The 18,626-nt window shown below is 38.3% G+C and overlaps 1 protein-coding gene across 5 annotated transcripts in view; it reads right to left on the reverse strand.

Moving 5' to 3' along the window:
• Positions 1-121: 121 nt before the first annotated feature.
• Positions 122-18,626, reverse strand: part of TMC3 (transmembrane channel like 3) — a 44,926-nt gene continuing 26,421 nt past the window's right edge. For 4 of the 5 annotated variants that reach the window (XM_075045128.1, XM_075045125.1, XM_075045124.1 and 1 more), the window contains 18 exons: positions 17,194-17,275; positions 16,376-16,482; positions 15,297-15,395; positions 15,061-15,203; positions 12,891-13,038; positions 11,615-11,974; positions 10,726-10,835; positions 10,492-10,570; positions 9,757-9,996; positions 8,011-8,139; positions 7,267-7,334; positions 6,909-7,037; positions 6,006-6,116; positions 5,362-5,487; positions 3,918-3,996; positions 3,678-3,720; positions 2,305-2,602; positions 122-1,570 (listed from right to left, as the gene is read on the reverse strand). In XM_075045128.1, the coding sequence (XP_074901229.1) occupies positions 730-1,570; positions 2,305-2,602; positions 3,678-3,720; positions 3,918-3,996; positions 5,362-5,487; positions 6,006-6,116; positions 6,909-7,037; positions 7,267-7,334; positions 8,011-8,139; positions 9,757-9,996; positions 10,492-10,570; positions 10,726-10,835; positions 11,615-11,974; positions 12,891-13,038; positions 15,061-15,203; positions 15,297-15,395; positions 16,376-16,482; positions 17,194-17,275 (3,192 nt within the window). In that variant the 3' untranslated portion in view covers positions 122-729. The remainder of the gene's footprint in view (positions 1,571-2,304; positions 2,603-3,677; positions 3,721-3,917; positions 3,997-5,361; positions 5,488-6,005; positions 6,117-6,908; positions 7,038-7,266; positions 7,335-8,010; positions 8,140-9,756; positions 9,997-10,491; positions 10,571-10,725; positions 10,836-11,614; positions 11,975-12,890; positions 13,039-15,060; positions 15,204-15,296; positions 15,396-16,375; positions 16,483-17,193; positions 17,276-18,626) is intronic. The other variant, XM_075045126.1, reaches the window with a different exon arrangement.

Here is an 18,626-nt window from a genome sequence, read left to right on the forward strand (position 1 = left end):
CTGCAATGGTGTGCGAAAAACAGGATAGAATTAAATTGGGAATAATGAAGCAAGTTTTTTAAAGGCCACGGATAGAAAGTTTTCCACAGTGAAGCTTATCGGGCTGGGCCGAGGAGTCTCGCCAGAAAGTTTCTAGTGGTTTCATCTCGAAGGCTGGCATGCGTTGCTATTATCAAGGAACTCTGTTGCCCATGCAAGTGCACTCTAAAGAAACTCACTATTCTCTGTAATTAACCTATTGCTGATTTGCTCGAGCTACATGATATTCAAACTAGGCACATCAAGATGTCGTAAATTATACTGTAAATAGCAACTCTATTTGGAGGAAAGCTGATTACCTGCTGAATTTATTCAGTGGAAGCATCTTTAGCTGTGACTGTGTCAAAGAGAGTCTCATCTGACATATTTTTGTACTGGTTTAATTAAAGTGCCCCAAGTACATTGCTTTTGATTTACCAGTAGGTGGGGTTTTTGGTTTTTAACAGCCTGACAGTAAGTAATAAGCAAGAATAATTTTCTCTTCCAAATTTTGCAGTGTATCAGTTTTGATATTAAAGCAAGGTACAGTTAACAGCAAGACACAAGGCTAACTATGCTTTTCCCACCTTGAGTGGCTGCATACACTCTTGTTGCAAAGACTATGTCGTAGTTATTCTGATAGACCTCAAACAGCAAGTACAACAAATGCACGTACACCAGTTGAAAACACAAAAAGGTTGGGGTGCTTTCTCAGACATTTGAGCATACCAGTTCATTAGACTCAGACATATTTAGATCAACACTGTTTTTTGATTTCTTTTTGGTGAGTTTTGTCCCAGGTTTTGGATACTTTTCCTTGCTATGAATGACCTGGATATACTGGTCATTGCTGCTGTTCTGTGGATCACTGCTGGATTCAACGGAAATAGAATCGGATTCTGTTAGAGATTGCTCCAGCTTTTGCTTTGATTTTGATTTCACATGTGGCTCAGGATAGTTCAGGTGCACTTTCTTGTAAGCGTATGGAGGCCTGTCCAGGTCTAGCTCAAAACCATCGTCCCAGGATTTGTAATGCACTCTGGCTAGATCCTTGCTCATAAGAATGTGGCCATCAGCACGTTCCCCAATGTAAAATCGTGGTGCTGGGCGAAGATCAGACAGTGAGCGAGGGCGATGGGATCTGGTAATGAATTCTCTCCCAAGTTCCTCGTCATCCTCCTCATCTTCACTGGGATGAGGGGAATACATCTGGTGTGGTGTTCGAACCACGTATCTTCTGACATTGCGTGGGTACAACTCGATAATGTCTCCCGATTCACCCTTTCTGAAGTGCCTTTGGAGTCGGGAGGTAGAACGGAGTGATTTTTTGCGGGACTCATTTTCATTAACAAGAAAATACCTGGTAGCATATGGTCTACGTCCCACAAAAACAGGAGCCCCTGCTCCAAGGGCATCTGGATTTACCTGCCGAATCCCTTTTCTGAAGAGAGGCTCAGAATGAACATCTTCAGTGTGCTTTTTGAAAGTCACAGGCGTGTAGGGCTTTGTTTTACAGAGCTCACTTGCACTCCCATGCACAACACTTGGGTACCTTTAGGAAGGAAAAAAAGTAAGGAAATATTGACATACACAGTTATCTATTAATGTAGTTAAAACATATAAAAGATTCATTGCTCTGGAAAGTCAAAGACTAGATTGTAAGGGTGTAGATTACAGAATCTCCATTGATCCAAATATTTAGGACCAGTTTGAGAAACATACCCTAGAAATTAGGAGATATATTTGTTCTTCCCTGGCAAAAGGCAGCAGACAATTGACCTCTCAAGTTACATTCCCGTTCTGTTTTCTTATTATTCTGAGAACTGTTTAAAAATGCTCTTTATCTGATCACTTGGAAAAAAACCAACAGGTAGCTTAAAGCATCAGTCTGCTGATGTCTAAAACTGGTTGTCCTACAAGGCATTCTGCATAGAGTTCCTTCACTCTTACTGTGTTTGTCTTGTTCATGTAAACAGTATCCTGCATAAACTATTTTAGTTATATGCTTGAGGGAAAGCTTAGTGTTTACCGTTGCTTGAGGTGTGTGTAAACTCCATCAGCTACATGATTTCAAAAGTTTTATAAACCCATCTCAATTAAGGGAAAGTTAAGGAGGTGGTGTCACCAGCAATCTGAATTGTACCCATAACTGAATCTGCTTTTAAAAAATTCCTCAGATGTTTTACTGCTCCAGGTAGTCTGAATACACATCTATTTTGTAAATAAACACAGCTATGTCATGGAGCTGCTAGAAGAAATACCATTTCAAAACCAAAGCAGTCTTGCCTGTTTGTGATATTATCATTTCTTGGTTTCTGTACGCTTGATACTGAGGGAGCTGGCGTTAAAGAGGCTGAAGTCGTGGGAGTTGCATTGACAGGTCTTGCAACATCAGTTGAGGGCACAGTTTGGGGCACAGACTGGGAGATGGTTTGTATTCTGGTGCCTTTGCTCACAGGAGATTCAAAGTTCAAGACACTGCCATTCTTTCGGGGAGTTGAGGACCGAACAGAAGACTCCTGGCTGATAATATCACTTTCTTGCTCTGGTCTCTTGTCATTCCCATCCAGATTTTGGATTCGGGCTAGAAAACAGAAATTATTACAGGAACTGTCCAGGTTTCTAAATTTAGAAGCTGCTGTGTAAATGCAGTGGCTCAAATTCACCCTTCAGTCAGGACATCCAATGCCAACAGAACCCCACTGTGTTCAGAAAAGAGAAACGGGTGTCACACTGGGAGACATGGTGATAAAGGGGTGGATCAGCATACTACGGTACATGGCGGATGTGGTGTTGGGGAACATAGCAAAAAACACTAGACATTGCAATGTAGGATTCCAAAATGAACAACAAGCCAATGCCTCTTTTCAAGAGTCCTGTTTCAGTTCACAATGTACACCACTTCCGATATGAAGGTGGCCCCATTCAGCAAACTGGCTCCAGTGACTGTGCTGGTCCAACTAGGACGCATACCTTTATTACCCTTAATAGTCAATCCTGATCACTACATTGCTATACATCAGGTATTTCACCATTTACATGTCCACTGGAGAGCTCTAAGGGGGTCACGGTAGCATTAAGATCTAGCCATAAGGCTACTGAATCCTGTCTTCCCTTTGGCTTGGCAAATTTTCACTTGTTCCTTTCACTGGGAGGTATTAGATGGACGGCATCCTTTCTATGGTTTCTCGTTGCTAAAATCTGAGAAGTGGAAGGTGCAGGCTCAAAATCCCTCAGGCACAGTAGACAATTAAGTCTGAAATCTTTTCATTGCTGATTAAATATTCAACCATTGCAGGTCAAAGAATAGGGACCATTCCCTTCCTCCTTTCTGCCTACTAGCCTCTGAATTTTATGCAAGGTCTGGCATGATTTGAATCATCAGAGATGCCTCCCAGGTTCTGCCCTGTTTGTGGTAAAAGCAGGAACATAACCAGTCCAAAGATCCCAGCAGAAATTAGGTATAAACTATACACCTTGTCTTTCAGTGCTGCCAAGATTAAGTCAAGCTGAGCTCAAAAACCATCTAAAAGGAAGATTCCACAGGAAATACAGGTTTTTTAAATGTAGCTGAACTTCCCTATGTGTATGAGAAATCAAAATGGCTTTGCATCCAAATGCTTTACTAATAGTGGCATTTCTAAAGCTCACCAACTTACCTACTGCCATCTGAACTACCTTTTTCTTATCTTCAGTTCTTTCCTAAAATACATTCAGAAGAATGAGAAGCAGTAAATTACTATGGATTAGACAGTAAATACGCTGCTGTGTAAGGATGAAAAATACAGGATTGGTTTTAAACTGTGAAACACTGAAAGTCACTTCAGAGATTTAATTGGGCTAGTACTTTACTGAAGACCCACCAAATTGCATGTAAAAGTGCTTTGTGCTGTACTTACTGTTTGGATCTTCATTCTCAGTTGATTGTTGGTGAATTTTAATGATCTTGCAATACTTTGTAGGTAATAGATTAACATGCTAGAAGTGAAACAGGTGATTACGAGTCATTTCAAACATCCTTGACAGTTTTTTCTTTGAGATTTTATAGGTCATCAAAATGATGTACAGGTTCAGTTGCTGCTTTGTAGCATTTCCTTTATAACTGATAATGGATCACAGCCTTCTTTCAAGCAAACATACATAAAAGAAAGAAATTACACTGAAACCAGAGTTAACAGCAGTTCTAATTGTGCCTGTGCTTTTTGCAGGTCTTTTCATTGTGCAGGTAACCCTGGGTGCATTTCTAGGTTTTTTTTGTTTACATTCCGGACACGCTTATAACGAAAATTTTGATAAATATTTTCTTGTCTTTTTTTCCTCAGTCCAAGGTTATGGAAGAGAGACACCAGAATTACAGCTGAGTTTGCACACTCATACCAATGTAATGTTGTTGACTGACTGGAATAAGACCTTGTTTACACTGGCACAGCTGAGATCAGATCTGGCTTGACATAATGGATTACACTGGCTTTCAGATGAAGTAAAGTCTTATAGCTAGGCTTCATACCACAAACATCTGCACATGTGCTTAGCCATCAGTTTGAAGCAGTCAATAGATCTACTTATATTTGTAAATATGTTCATATTTACATGGCTGGGACCTTTGAGGAAAAAGTTACAAATAGGAAGCATTGCTTTGGACTTTTTGATTTGCCTGAAAAGCCCACTGGTGGGACAAACTGCATTCATCTGTAGTTTACATGGAAAAAAAACAGTGCAAAGGTACATGCAAGACAAATGATACTCCACAGAAGTAAAGTGAATTTCAAACAGCTCAAAATAAATATTAATTCCCAGCTGTGAACAATTATTTAGAAACTAGAGTAAGAAAGGACTTCCACTGGAAAGTCTGCAGCAAATTATATTACATTAACACTTAAGAGCAGACCTTCATAATTGATTTATCTTGTCAGAAATCAGGATGACTGAGTAGCTTCTTTAAATGATAGACTGAGCCCTGTTCACAATCATAAACTGAATGAATGACCCTGAGGAAATGGAAAATTAATTTCTGAGGAGCTCTTGAGAGGGAAGAAGGATCTTAAAACTTCCTGGAATCAGCAGCGCTGCAAGCCTTGACACAATATAGTGAACTTGCTCTAACACAGTATCCCAGAACAAGAAATTCCTTTTGAAAACGTGATGACAGTCTGTTTAACATACTCTCATTCCTGTCTGATCCATATACCGTATATTCAATAAGGTGGGGTTTTTTTTCAGATATGCTTAATAAAATTACAATAATGCAGTGTTTGTTCCTCAGCATCAACATTTGACTCTCCGGAGATAAGGCCAGTATTAATACAATCAATTTAACCTGCCTGTGAAAACCAAAGTACTTACAATAAAAGTAGTAGTGCAGGGAGGACAACCACAGGACTGCTGATGTAAGTAATCACTGTGTTGAACCATGTGGGAAAATCATTTTGAATCGTTTCAGAAACAATATCATATATTTTTTCTTGTCCACTACAAGAAGAAAAAAAAAAGGTAAAATTAAGTCATAAGAAATCCTAGGTACATCAATTTGTTAAGCAGTGTTGCACTGAATAAACAAGGACTTTCATCCAAAACTGCTTTGGAACAGTATAGTGAAAGGGAAAAAAAAAAAAAAAGATAAAAGCAACTCATTCATTATTTGCTTTTTGACAATTTTTCCAAAGCACAAAAGCATTGGCCAGTCTTGGAGGGTGCTTGAGTTGAGACACAAGACGATGATGTGTGCCAGATTGCTCAGTGGCACATTGCAGTATGCAAACATAAAATAACAGAGCCATGTATATAAAGCAAAATGTCAAGCCTCACTCTGAACGTTGACATATTTGCCTAATTAAATCTTAACTGAAAAATACTGGCAGCAGAAAAACATTGTCCTGTCTATCAATTTTTTTTTTAATTGATAATTTGGGTATTATTGAACCTGATGAATTTATCATGAGCGGGTGAAACAAAATCTTTGCAATTTTCATTAGTCCGTTATAACTTACCTGAAGGGACCACAGCTTAAAGATGGCTTATATCGGGCAATAGCAAAAATTGTTGGTAACATGCATAAGAACAACATGAACAGCAACATGGCCAAGTAGAAATTATTGGATCTGCAAGAAGGCATAACATGTTTCAGATTATACTAATCAGAGAGAAAAACAGAGTCAACATAAAAGGTGCAAGTCTCTGTCTACCTAACAAGTTCAAGATCTAAATTTCTGAAAGATCAAAATCATTCTGCTGTGACTAGAAAGTATGAACAAAGCCAGTTTAAACAGACTTAATTATCAAAATCTTATTTGCACTGCTTTCCAGATACCACTGCTGCAGCCAGGGAACTGTTTATAGCACCCTTCTGTAAAAACTGACCTTACTGCCCCGTTGTGCTGGCAGAGAAAAAGAACAGTGGCAGAAGCTGATTCATCTTCAAAACATGTTAGAAATAACGGACTCTTAAGAATTAAAGATGCCCTAAATTATTTCCATTTTGAGTAAATGAGATATTCATCATGATAGAAGAAAAATGGGGAAATCTGTTGTGCAACGCAACAGACAAAAGCAGGTACTTCATAGCTTTCAAAGAAAGAAACATCAGGAAATAGAACTTGGAACAGTTAACACCTGTAGGTTATTGTGCTCAATCAGATTTGTAGGGAAATAAAGCATTTATGTTAGGCCACATATTCCCTGACATATTTTTCAGTTCTTGCATATCTTTACAAACCCTCCAGTTTCTCAGTAACTATGTTTTTTTCACAGACCTTTGCTATCAGTATTACTGTCAAATTTGATTGTTAACTTTCAGAGCTAATATCTCCTGTCATTTTGTTCCTATACACAGAAGACATTTCCATTGTCTGCATTTGATTTATTCTTTATCTTTTGTTCTTATTTTGACTAACCGAGATGCTCTGAAAACCTGCTGATGTGGTACATTACACGTTAGCACAGCCCAGCTCCTCAGGTACATGAGTCCAATCAACTTGAGGACATTGAATGCTGGTAAGCAAGGTGAAAAGAAAGCTCCCATCCTGGAAGAATAGTATCATGTCAGTGCTCAGTGTTGCCAGAAGCAAAAGAACATATGAAGAAAAAAACAGGTAAAAACCAACTCACTATCAGCAGACAATCTCTTATTATAATAAAGTATAAAAGACTGCATTACCAGTATCCTACTTGAATAAGTTTAATTGGAAATCATTAGATTGCCTTAGTAATCAGCCAACAAAGGACAAGAAAAATCTCTTATGGACTACATACCAGATCATTCCTTGGTTGTAGACCAAATGCAATACATTCTCTGCAATTTTGAATTCTCCATATTCTGGCTACAAGAAACACAGTGTAGGATGAATACTTTGTCTTAATCTTTTTTTCAGATCATTTATTAGAAGCATTTGACTGAATCAGTTTGCAGACAGCACATAGCCTGAAACATCCAGATCAAATACCAGCTTTTGGCAGGCAGTGGGAACACAGTAAAACCTACTCTGCAGCAGGGGATTAAATAAACTAATTCCTCTCTAGTTCACTTCACTTCTTTAGTTAAGGACAAAGAACAGTCCTCAGCCTTTCATGCCAACAGCTTCTTCCTAACCGAATATTACTCCCTGTAATTTTCTTAAAGGGCTATATGCTTTTGATTATTGTTTCTTGGACCACTGTCTACATTATGGATAGATGTTACAGCTACAGAAAAGAGGATGTGGGGAGAAACTCCATGCCCTCTGTCTCATCTTTGACTCTGGGATTGCTCCATGATCTCATTTTGGGAAAGACAAAGATTGTTGCACCACGGCCATGGGAGTAGGCTTGAGAAAAACATCCAATCTCAGCATTTACAGTGTGCCCTTCAATTTAAACTCAGTTTGAGCTGTGCCTTTATAGATGTGTGCTACCAAGAAATTATTTATCTGTTGAAAGGCTTTAAGGACATTCAGTACTAAGGGAAGGAGCCTACCCATCTTCAGCATCTTAGTTTGATAAAATAAAGACGATACTTACAAACTTGCTTTCTAGATCCCAGCACCAGCAATCACTTAAATATCGAACACACAGTCCACGGAAAAAATCAATTAACAGGATGCTTGCAACTGTGAAAATCATGTCGATAATTGAAAGCTTCAGCATCTCCTGAAATACATATTGTTCACACATATTGAGTAATTCTGGAAGCAAATGGACTGCATACAGCTCTTTTGCATTTGTGCTTCTATTTTGGTTCAAGCTTAGTATCCTGATAAAATATGATTTGCATATATAAATTATTTCCTTTTTCCTGTTTGACTCTTCCCTTACTTGTCTTTATTCTAGCAAAGAGAACAAATATAATCAAGCTTCCAGTGTGCCTTCTATTGCTTGCAGCAATAAAACTCTGGTCATGATGGCTTCAAGCTTTCTTTTTAATGACTGTTTTGAAAATTTATCTAGATAAACTTAAATGGGTTAGTTTTTCTATTGTATCCAATTCTTTATTATACTAACGGTTGTAATACATACTTGCTAAGTGCTTCACAATCAGAAATGCTTATTATTCATACAAAACCAAACCCCAATGGCAGTTGGATCATCAAGCCATAAAAGAAACTTGTTTAGTGCTTACAAATGAATGGGGTTATCCTATATTTAACTGAGCTTTAAAAATGTACAATTAATAGAAAAGATTCAATTCCAAACACTTCTAGCCCATTCTGGGGAAAAAAAAAAAAAACAATCAAAAAACCCCATGAACACTGCGCCTAAAAATTTCCTGATGACTGTGCAATAGGGAGACGGGCATACAGGAATGGAAGTCAGGCTAATAAACCTAGGAGGGGTCTTTTGCTCCAGATGATCAAACAAGACCTTTCATATTGCTCACTCTGGAACAAGGAGCTCAGCAAGTCCAGAGCACGCTAGCATCATTCTCAATCTAGCGGCCTAGACAAAAAGTGCAACACTGACAGAGACCAAAGTATGTTGGGATCAAATGGCATCTTTTGAATTTTGCATGGTTAAAATTTCTCTCTCTGTGTGTTAGTGCCACTGCTAGTCACTCAAAGTAAAGACCACAAATGATGTATGCTTCACACTTAGGGAAACAAAAAGTGTCATGTTAAGTCTGCAGATTTTCTGCAACCTAGCTGTTGGAACATGCAGACATGGTGCTGCCACCCAAGTGGCTTTGTTCTTACGAGCTGACAGTATTTTGAAACCTTTTGTTGTTGTCCTCTTTCTCTCTGAAGAAGTGGAGAATACTTGATTCTCTAGTGATACACTGAGGCAGAATGAATAGACACTTCAGAGATATTATACAGATGACCATGCACACAATCCCTTGCTTGGCTCGGGTCTGCATCCCCATCTATCCAGGCAGCAGTCTGAATGTGCACAGGGTGCATGTTACTGCTTATATATTTTTATAGTCTTGTTTCTCTGTATGAGTTTAATAGGATGTATCCTATTAAAACAGGATCTGTATCACACATCTGTAGAGATCTGCCTGTGCAGAGCTGAAGACAGAGACCAAAGCCTGGCAAAAGAACATTTGTACAACACTGAACACATTGTAGATGCTGAACAAAAAACAAAGCTTGTATCTGTGGCCATATCACTTTGTGTAGTCTTTACTTTTTCTACACAATCCTTAGCTAAATTCTGGAATTTATAAAAAGAAAAGCTCTAAAATTGAATACAGTGCAATATTATTTTAATTTTTTGTCAAATAAACATAAGAACAATTATAAGAACAACATAAGAACAATTACGTACTTGACCAACATATGTCTCCCAGCACTGATCCTGTGGGTTCCGGGCGTTAAAGGGAGCTGTTTTGTTAACCAGTGAGTCAGAGACTGTCAAGCCTTGAGTGCGACTCCCTTCCAATGTGACAATGCTGTTTCTCTCAATTTGTACATTAGGAATAGTTGTAGATAAATTGTCTTCTTTAGAAAGAGTTTTGGTTGCTAAGGCAGTGGTAGAATTACTTGCATTGGTATTAACGTCAGAGTCCTGAAATAATAAATGTCCCGAAAGCTACTTTTTCAACTGTACATACATGCAGATGTTTGTGCCTTTTGCAGTGTACAAATATAGAGACATATCTTCATGTATTTTCCAGCAGCAGTTAGGTCACTTAAGTAGGTGTCAATGTACGGAGTCAGATGGAATTAGTAAGGACAGTAATGAAAGCTGATTTTAGGTAGCTGGAAATACTCGGCCTAAAGTGATGGCTTTTTTTTTTTTTTAAATAGTTTAGCAATGCACAGAAATCTATTCATCGTATTGCATCAGCAGTCAAATAGATCCAGTTACCCTAAAAAACTACACACAGTTGTAAATGAACATTACAAACTAAACTTAACTTTACAATCCTATCAAACTGTAATGTGTTTTAATCAGTTTCAAACAAATTTTCATCTGACTTCATATATGATCACAATAAATGGAATCCTATCTATAAAGTCTACTAGCTTTACACATCAGAAAACATCAAGTTAAACTTACAGTGACACTCATACTGTCCACTTTATCCAGGAGAGCAATGATTAAACTGTAGAGGTTTCCCAGGTATAGAACAAGAACCCTGAAAACAAGAAGAATAAGGTACAGGTAATCGGCATTGTTATCCCATCAGCTTCTCATACATTCTCTGGTTTGGCTGGACTAAAACACATGACCAGAACACATCTCTTCCTCCCTTTCTTTCCACATATTTTCTACACTGCATAATGCCCATACCTGGCAAGCTGGAAGCGAAGAGTGGTCCTTGGGTGATACATCTCCAGAGCTGCCACAAGTTCAAAAGCAGAGGGTGCGATCATTGTAATCAGTGACACAACTACGCTTACCTACAGAACAGAAAGACACAGCATTTGTGTGGCTTTTCACATAGACCTTCTGTGGTACCTTCAGTGCTGCCTGAAATACTGCTGATGCACATGCTTTGGTGATTGCTTTTCTTGGAGGAGATCCTTTAAAAAGTTATTATTGACATTAGTAATAACAGTAGTTATGATCCAAAATTACAGATCTGGAAGACCACTCAGGAATCTTTAGTCTGGACATTGTAGCTTTAAAGTTACTACTGTATTAATTAAAATAAAAACTTAACATGTGGGAAATATGAAGCCAGCATCTTCCCCTGAAATGGATGAGTAGCTTCTCCGTACCTATTCACTTCCTACCTTCAGTATCCACTCATTCCTGTGAATGGAAATATTCACAGAACATTCAGTATCCCCCAGCTGAAATCAATAGCTATTGTCACAGCTGATTCCTTTCTAGTCCACTGGCCCAGTGTTCACTCAGCTCAATCATGGGTGCAAAAGTATATTTGTAAGTGACAGGAGAGTTTATGCTTTGTCCTCACAAAATAGGGGCCAGCTAGAACTGCAGTCTGGGAAATGAGGACCTGCAGCATCCCCCTGCACACTTCAGCTCTGCTAACACCGTGTTGTAGAGCAGAGGGAGCAAGCGTGCAAAGACAGATCCAGGTAACCACCACTCTGCCCTCTCATTCCTCCTGACTAATCTCTTGTAATTTACGCCTCAGTGCACACCATTGCTACAGAGAGCCCTGAGAAAATAATCCTGCTTCTAGCACAGAGGTGGCATAAAGACAGTGTACCTCATTTTTTTCCCAAAGAGTCAATTCCTTTTTGGTGCGCTCTAACCTTTGGGATCGATCCACAACAAAGTATATGATGTAAATACTTCCAGCAAGCGAGAGAAGCACAAGGATGTTTGCAATAATTCTTAAGCTTATAGTCACTGCCCTGCGAGGGGAAAAAAAAAAAAAAAAGACACAGCCAATACAGTAGTTTGTCTTACGACACCAGGGGTCTTTTCTAACATGGTTTTTAGAAATACGAGACAAGCAGCTTAGCACTGCTATCTGCATTGAAACAATGCTTTGAAAAGTGTATCTGATCTTATATACATACAAGTTTTTGCTTTTCTTCTTTTCCTGCTCTTCCAATATAGCTTCCTTGAAAGAAACACAGCATTATCATTTTAATAGTGTTCAGCAAAAATAATAATAATGCACATATCTTTCACAGAAGGTATCAAGTGTACTAATAAAAAACTTCACATCCTGGAAGTGCAAATAGATAAATACCTCTCTGCCATGCATAGACTTTTAGGAGTGATAAGTGAGCTTAAATAGTGAAGGAGATTTCTGAGAAACAAATGCACAGTAATCAAGTACTTGTTCACTTTCAGTCATGCATGTTTAATGGGATACAACCAGAGGTTTACACTACCAGATCTTTTTGCAGGATGTGCCTATAGAACCTATGTGTCAGTAATATAATACAGAACTGTCAAAAGTTATCTTCATAATAACTAAATATCATAGCTTCTTAACTTATCCTTGTTACAATTTGAAGTAATTTTATTCAATAACTTAATCAGAATACACCAAATTGGGGAAAGAAATTACTTTTGATGAAAATCACACCTGTTCTTAAATTCTAAATGGAAAACATCTGTATTTAAAGCAATTTTCTAATATTGAGAGCACTGTAGGATGTCCCTGGACCATTTGTTATGGAGAGTTGAAATAAATTAGTGTTTTCACATAGTTAACATGAATTTGATTCTATTACTCAATGAAATTGCATCACAAGCAAATTTGTTTCTAGTTATCTAACTTCTTGTCACATATACAGTGGCATTAAATAAAACTCTTCTGAAGAACAGCCTTGCTGGGACAGAATGACAGTATCAGCAAGTATGATGTGACTGCAATACCACACAAAGATATGATACCAGCCCTCCCCTAGGCAAACAGATCTGTAAATGAATACCAAAAACCAATAGGAAATGCAAGGGAATGAGAAAAAAGACTTACAGAATAACAAACAAATCAACTCCAAATAATTTGAAGGTCAGTTGCTCACCCTAATGCTATTAACAATGGCAGCAGCTTTGCTCTCTGCAGCCTCGGGGTTTCCTATTAAATAGTCCCAAGCACAGAACAGTCTCCAACAGAAAGTGTAATTTTCATCAGAGGCACTTGCTAAACTCATTCTTGAGTTCTTTGCCATTCTGTAAAAAAGTAACAAATATTCAACTGTTGTTAATGTGTGAAGATGAATATGAAGGAAATCACTGGTTTGCTTCATAGTTTTCAGATGTCTATGCCTTTAGAACTACCAAAACTTTGCAGCAGTTAGTGTCATTGTTGGCAGCTTTCTGAAGAAAATAAAACAGGGTGAGGTTCAGAGCATGAACTTCACTTTTGTTCTAGTGCAGAAGTGACTCACTGTGGAAGGGCATTTTAATATTTACATTCTTTATAGCTGACAAATACAGCAAATAAATCTCACTAGAGCTGTGGACTTAAACGTATTTCAGTTTTACAATCTCCAGGTAGGATCCAGCTGGAAGATACCATCACTAAGATCACTATTACTGTGATTACAAGCTAGTTTGGCAAAACTAGTGATCATGCACAAGATCTGTTTGTTTTCTGTATGTTTTCACCCTCAAAATATACGTTATTGTCAAATAGAAAACCAGTGCTGTTTTACAGACCTTGGAAAAAGAAAGAAAACCCCACCTACTCATCTCAGATAGGCAAGATGGCAGAATATTGCAAAGTGTAAGAAACGAAATGAAAATGAATAGCTTATGAAAGAAAGGGTATCCAAAAAGACAATGTTAAAAGGGGAACTGTAAGCAACTAAGGAAAGAGTCAGTGAGCTAAATCAGAAGGAGAAGAGCTAATCGTATCCAGAAACTGCAGATGCGTAGATCAGTGTCAAACATGTCAGTGACCCTTGGCACAAACCAGCAGGTAGAATAAAAATAAATGAAAAGGGAAGGTTCAGCTTCAAAACAGAGTTATTATAGGCAGCGGTAAAAACGTCCCTGGACTGTACTGTGCTGGATAAATAGGTATCCAGAGGGGAAGGGAAAGCAAATCAGGAGAGGACAGAGTGACCTTGTCCCTCTCCAAGCATTGCACATTCCTGGATTTATGGTCAGCACTAGCAGTCCTGCTCTCTCTGCTGAGTAACTCCTACTCCTGGCCCTTGAACAGCAAAGAAATTAAGCTTACATTCAAGCGGGATGCCACATACTGGCTGAACCAATGCAAATGATATTACATCTAGGATAGTATTTTAATATTTGTATTTTGATAGACGGGAATAATAATGCTGAAAGCATTACACTTAAAATATAAATTTCTGTCATAGCAATATTTATACCAGAAAAGAGGAAAACAGAAAGGACTTCCATGAGTGTCGGACCTTACACTACGCAAACACAACGCACACAGATGATCTTCTCTGCTGCCCTCCTTTTATAGAGTGGGAAACTGAAGAAAGAGCAAAGATAAATGATAGCAAGATAAAGAGCAAGCTAGAATTAAACTCAGTCTGCCTCCCTGATATTAGCAGACTTGAACAGATTAATAGAACTATTGTCATGGTTTAACCCCAGCCAGCGATTAAGCACAATGCAGCTGCTCGCTCACTCTCCCCCGCCCAGTGTGATGGGGAAGAGAGTTGGGAAAAAAAGCAAAACTCGTGTGTTGAGATAAAGACAGTTTAATAGGACAGAAAGAAAGAAAATCATAATAATATGACAATAATAAAAGAATTGGAATATACAAAACAAGTGATGCACAATGCAGTTGCTCACCACTCGCCGACTGATGCCCAGTTAGTTCCTGAGGAGCGATCCACCCCCCAGGCCAACTCCCCCAGTTTATGTACTGGGCATGACATCACATGTTATGGAATACCCCTTTGGCCAGTTTGGGTCAGCTGTCCTGGCTGTGTCCCCTCCCAACTTCTCGGCTGAGCATGAGAAGCTGAAAAATCCTTGACTTAGTATAAACACTGCTTAGCAACAACTGCAAACATCAGTGTGTTATCAACATTCTTCTCAGACTAAATCTAAAACATAACACTATACCACCTACTAGAAAGAAAATTTACTCTATCCGAGCCGAAACCAGGACAACTATGCAGAATAAATACAGAGGAAATGCGATAAATATGCCATTAATGATTGCCTGAACACACAAGCTTATGAAGAGCAATAAATGGGAAGTCTTACTTTTTTAAGAGAATGATGAAGCTGTAAGCAAACACTGCCATTCCAACAAGGAAGTAGGCAAGAGGCAGCCGATATCCAGCTTTCCCAATCTTCCTGTCATGACCGTAGTAGCCATAAAACAAAACAGAGTACTGGAGGTAGCCCTGCAAAGACCAGAGCCCGTAAGTAAGAGCAGTAACTAATGATTACAACAGAACAGCGATAGGGAAAACAATAAAGAGTGGTTTTAGTCTTGCCCCTAGTGACCAGATGGTGTCCAGGTCTTGAGCAGATGCAATATGCTCCTTGGGAATGGTCTTGCTGACCGTGCTGCCGAACGGTGCTCCGGCCAGTAGCTGGGAAAGAGAGAAAAGGTCTCAGAAGCTGTGTGAGCCCATCTGACCTGGGGCTGCACAGCAGAACCCACCAAGAGTTGCCCGCATGGATGATACTATCAGGATAGCAAGCATTGGGTTATTCCTCGTCCTAAACTAGAAACTCCATGAGAAATCCTGCACTCGTTTTCCACTAAACATCTTCAAAATGGCTGAGAAATGAAAAGAGAGATCAACTGAAACCATTAACAAAATAGCTTTAAAAGTTATGTTTGTTTTCATTTAAGAATTTTTAAATTACATATGGCAGCTTTTGATCTCAAAATGGTATTTCAAGACTAAATCTACTTTTCCTTAAAAAAGTAAAAAATGAAAGTGAATACCTTTTTTATTTCATGGTTTACTTTTTTGTTTGCTTGAGGTGTATTTACTTTTTCTTTTTTACTTTAGCCAATGAGAAGAAAAAATCAGATATTCCCATGTTTTCTGATAATGTTATTAAAGCACAGGTTAGATGAGGCAAAATAATATTTATGAATAATTTAACAAAGTTAACAAAAAGCCTTACATGCATGCAAGAACTAAACATAGTTGTGGCTGTTCAGAACTTCTAGAAAATATTTTCTAATGGACAATAATCCAGAGTCTGGAGAGGGATGTTATGTTTTTCTGCCTGTAAACGACACTAACAGGACTTGAGCATACTCAACACCAACTACAGCTTTTAGGATTTGGTTCTCCATTTTAGTAATCGGATACAAACATATTCTATAAAAGCATTAGTACCACGTTGACAAAATATCATCTCTAACACTAATAGCAAAAATCTCTTATCCTTTGGCAGTAAAAAAACCTCTTAATAGGGGAATTTATTTTAAATAATTCATTTTAAATTGTGCATTTCAAATTGATGTATGCCTTTAAGTATGGCATTTGTTTAATTCAGAAAGGAAAGTACAATAGTAAGTGTTTTTCTGTAAATATTAACAACATGTTCTTACCTCTGGTAAGACTACAAATGCTCCTGTCATTATGGTAAGTACAATATTGATTCCAAATAGCCATCTCAGGAAGATGAAGTAAGAGGCAACTCCGGACCCAAAATGACCTTGAACCACAGAAAATAGTTATCTGAGCTACACAGTCTATAAAAGCTCAAATCATTTATTCATGAAGTATTATTTGAATAATAAAACAAAAGAAAAGCCTTTCTTATTCATGCAGGGTATAAAGCAAAATAGAGAAAATGTTAACATGTCATTGAGAAAGATGTAATTCCAACACAAACTCCGTTGGGGAAGTCTCATGATTACCAGCAGCATTTACTCCAGAAGCTGCTAAGCTGGGTGGCATCACGCATCCCTTTTCCTTTACCACTGAAGCATAGAGGTATGACCTGACTGCTGATGTAATGTTAAGGGCTGCTTTAATTCAATTCAAAGACTCAAGGGCTGGTGACACAGGTTACAACCACGCTTAACCCTGGGCAGATCTGGGGATGTTGGCCTGAGGCTGCTGCCCTATGGACTGTGATAAACTATAGCCAAATCCTGCTGCATTTTCAGAACCAAAATGGGACAAATTTGACTTTTTAAAAGTTACCCCCCACTAAGACCATAAATCAGAACTACACAGTGTCTAAGGCACCAGGAAAAGAAGAAAAAGCAAAATATTAAATGATAATGCCACTGCTGAAAGTTTGGATTTAAGTCTCTCCCAAAAATTATTTATTTAATTCAGTAAATTAAAAAATAAACCCTGAGACTCAGCATTTTAGCAAGTGCTTTACTGTTCAATACCATTAAATCTTTATACTTACTCTCAATTTTCTTTATTCTCATTTCCCAAGGAATAAAGATTACCACAAAATTATATGCAAGTCGAATAAACTTCCTCCATAGCTGAGAAAAAAGCAGAGAAATGAGAAATACGACACTTCTACATGTAAAAAAATAAAAATAGAAATGCAGAGTATTTTGCTCATGTTTCTTTCATCTTGTGATACAAGAAATATTACAAACATTGATTAGTAAGATCTTAGAGCATATCTGTGGGTAAGGTGGGTAAAGCAAACCACGGTGGGTTTTAGAAACACACAAAACGTGGGGGGCACTGGAGTCCTTGACTCTGCTTACCAGCCAAAAGGCAACAAAGACGAGACAGAGCACCCTTTATACACCTCTGGGGGTACAGTCAGGAGCCACCAATCTACATCTTTTACACAGAAAGACCTTGAAGACGCAACAGAAGGAAGCCAACGGGCACCGTTCCTGGTCGCCTTCTCCATGGTTGGGGGTTGCGGAGGGGAGGAGCTGCAGCGAAGGGCCAGGCAGCAGCTCCGGGCAGCAGAAGTCATCCAAGTTGGGTACTGTTGGGACGCCTAGCCTCTGTGTAATTTATGAGGGAATCCCGCTGCACTACACGTAATAAATTTGATTTCAAGGACAAACAAATGAACAGACAACTAATTTCAAATTTAAGAGAAGCATAATGCCTTAGAAGAAATTTTCTTAGAGGAAAAATAAGCTTTTGTAGTCATCAGCAGCAAATTCAACTACTATATTCTCAGCTCTGTGCGTTACAGCTGACACCTGGAGAAAACCTGTGGTTATATTTTGTAGGGTCTTTATTCAACCTCCATTTTTTACCTGGCCAGAGGAAAGCATCTTGCTGCACACAGTGGGGTGTGCATATGCATGTGGGAGAAGAAAAAAAATCTGCACGTGCAAAACTGAGTGCAGTTTTTATTTTGTTGAATTAGAGCTATAACTTTACAGTATTGACAGAAAAATAATATTTGTATATCATGCATTATAAAGTATTTCTAGTACAACTAGATATTAAAAAAGCCCTATATTTTAGGCAGTAGCAGTGCCAATATTGTATCATGTAATCTAATCTTCCAAAACTGAAGAGGAGTAAATAACATTTTAATTACTGAATATATCATCACTGTCTTTGGCCAAAGTTAATTAATTTTTATGGTGGTATTGGTATTTTATTGCATGAATGGGAAGTATTTTAATTAAACTAAGAAATTGTAGATGCTGGGAATTGGATGGGAATTGCTGGGACTGCTACTTTCATTTCAAAACAGGGTTCACAAGGCTGAGAAAGGAAGCAAGCGGCTTGTGCCAGTTGTTCTGCAGATTTATAAAGTATACAAAAGTGTCCACGTGGGAGCAGTATTTGTTAAAATTATAATTAGACAGCTATCGCCGCTTTTCCTGCCTACTGTATACCTGAACAGAT

Source organism: Buteo buteo, chromosome 13 (genome assembly GCF_964188355.1).
Source record: "Buteo buteo chromosome 13, bButBut1.hap1.1, whole genome shotgun sequence".
NCBI classification, from domain to species: Eukaryota; Metazoa; Chordata; class Aves; order Accipitriformes; family Accipitridae; genus Buteo; species Buteo buteo.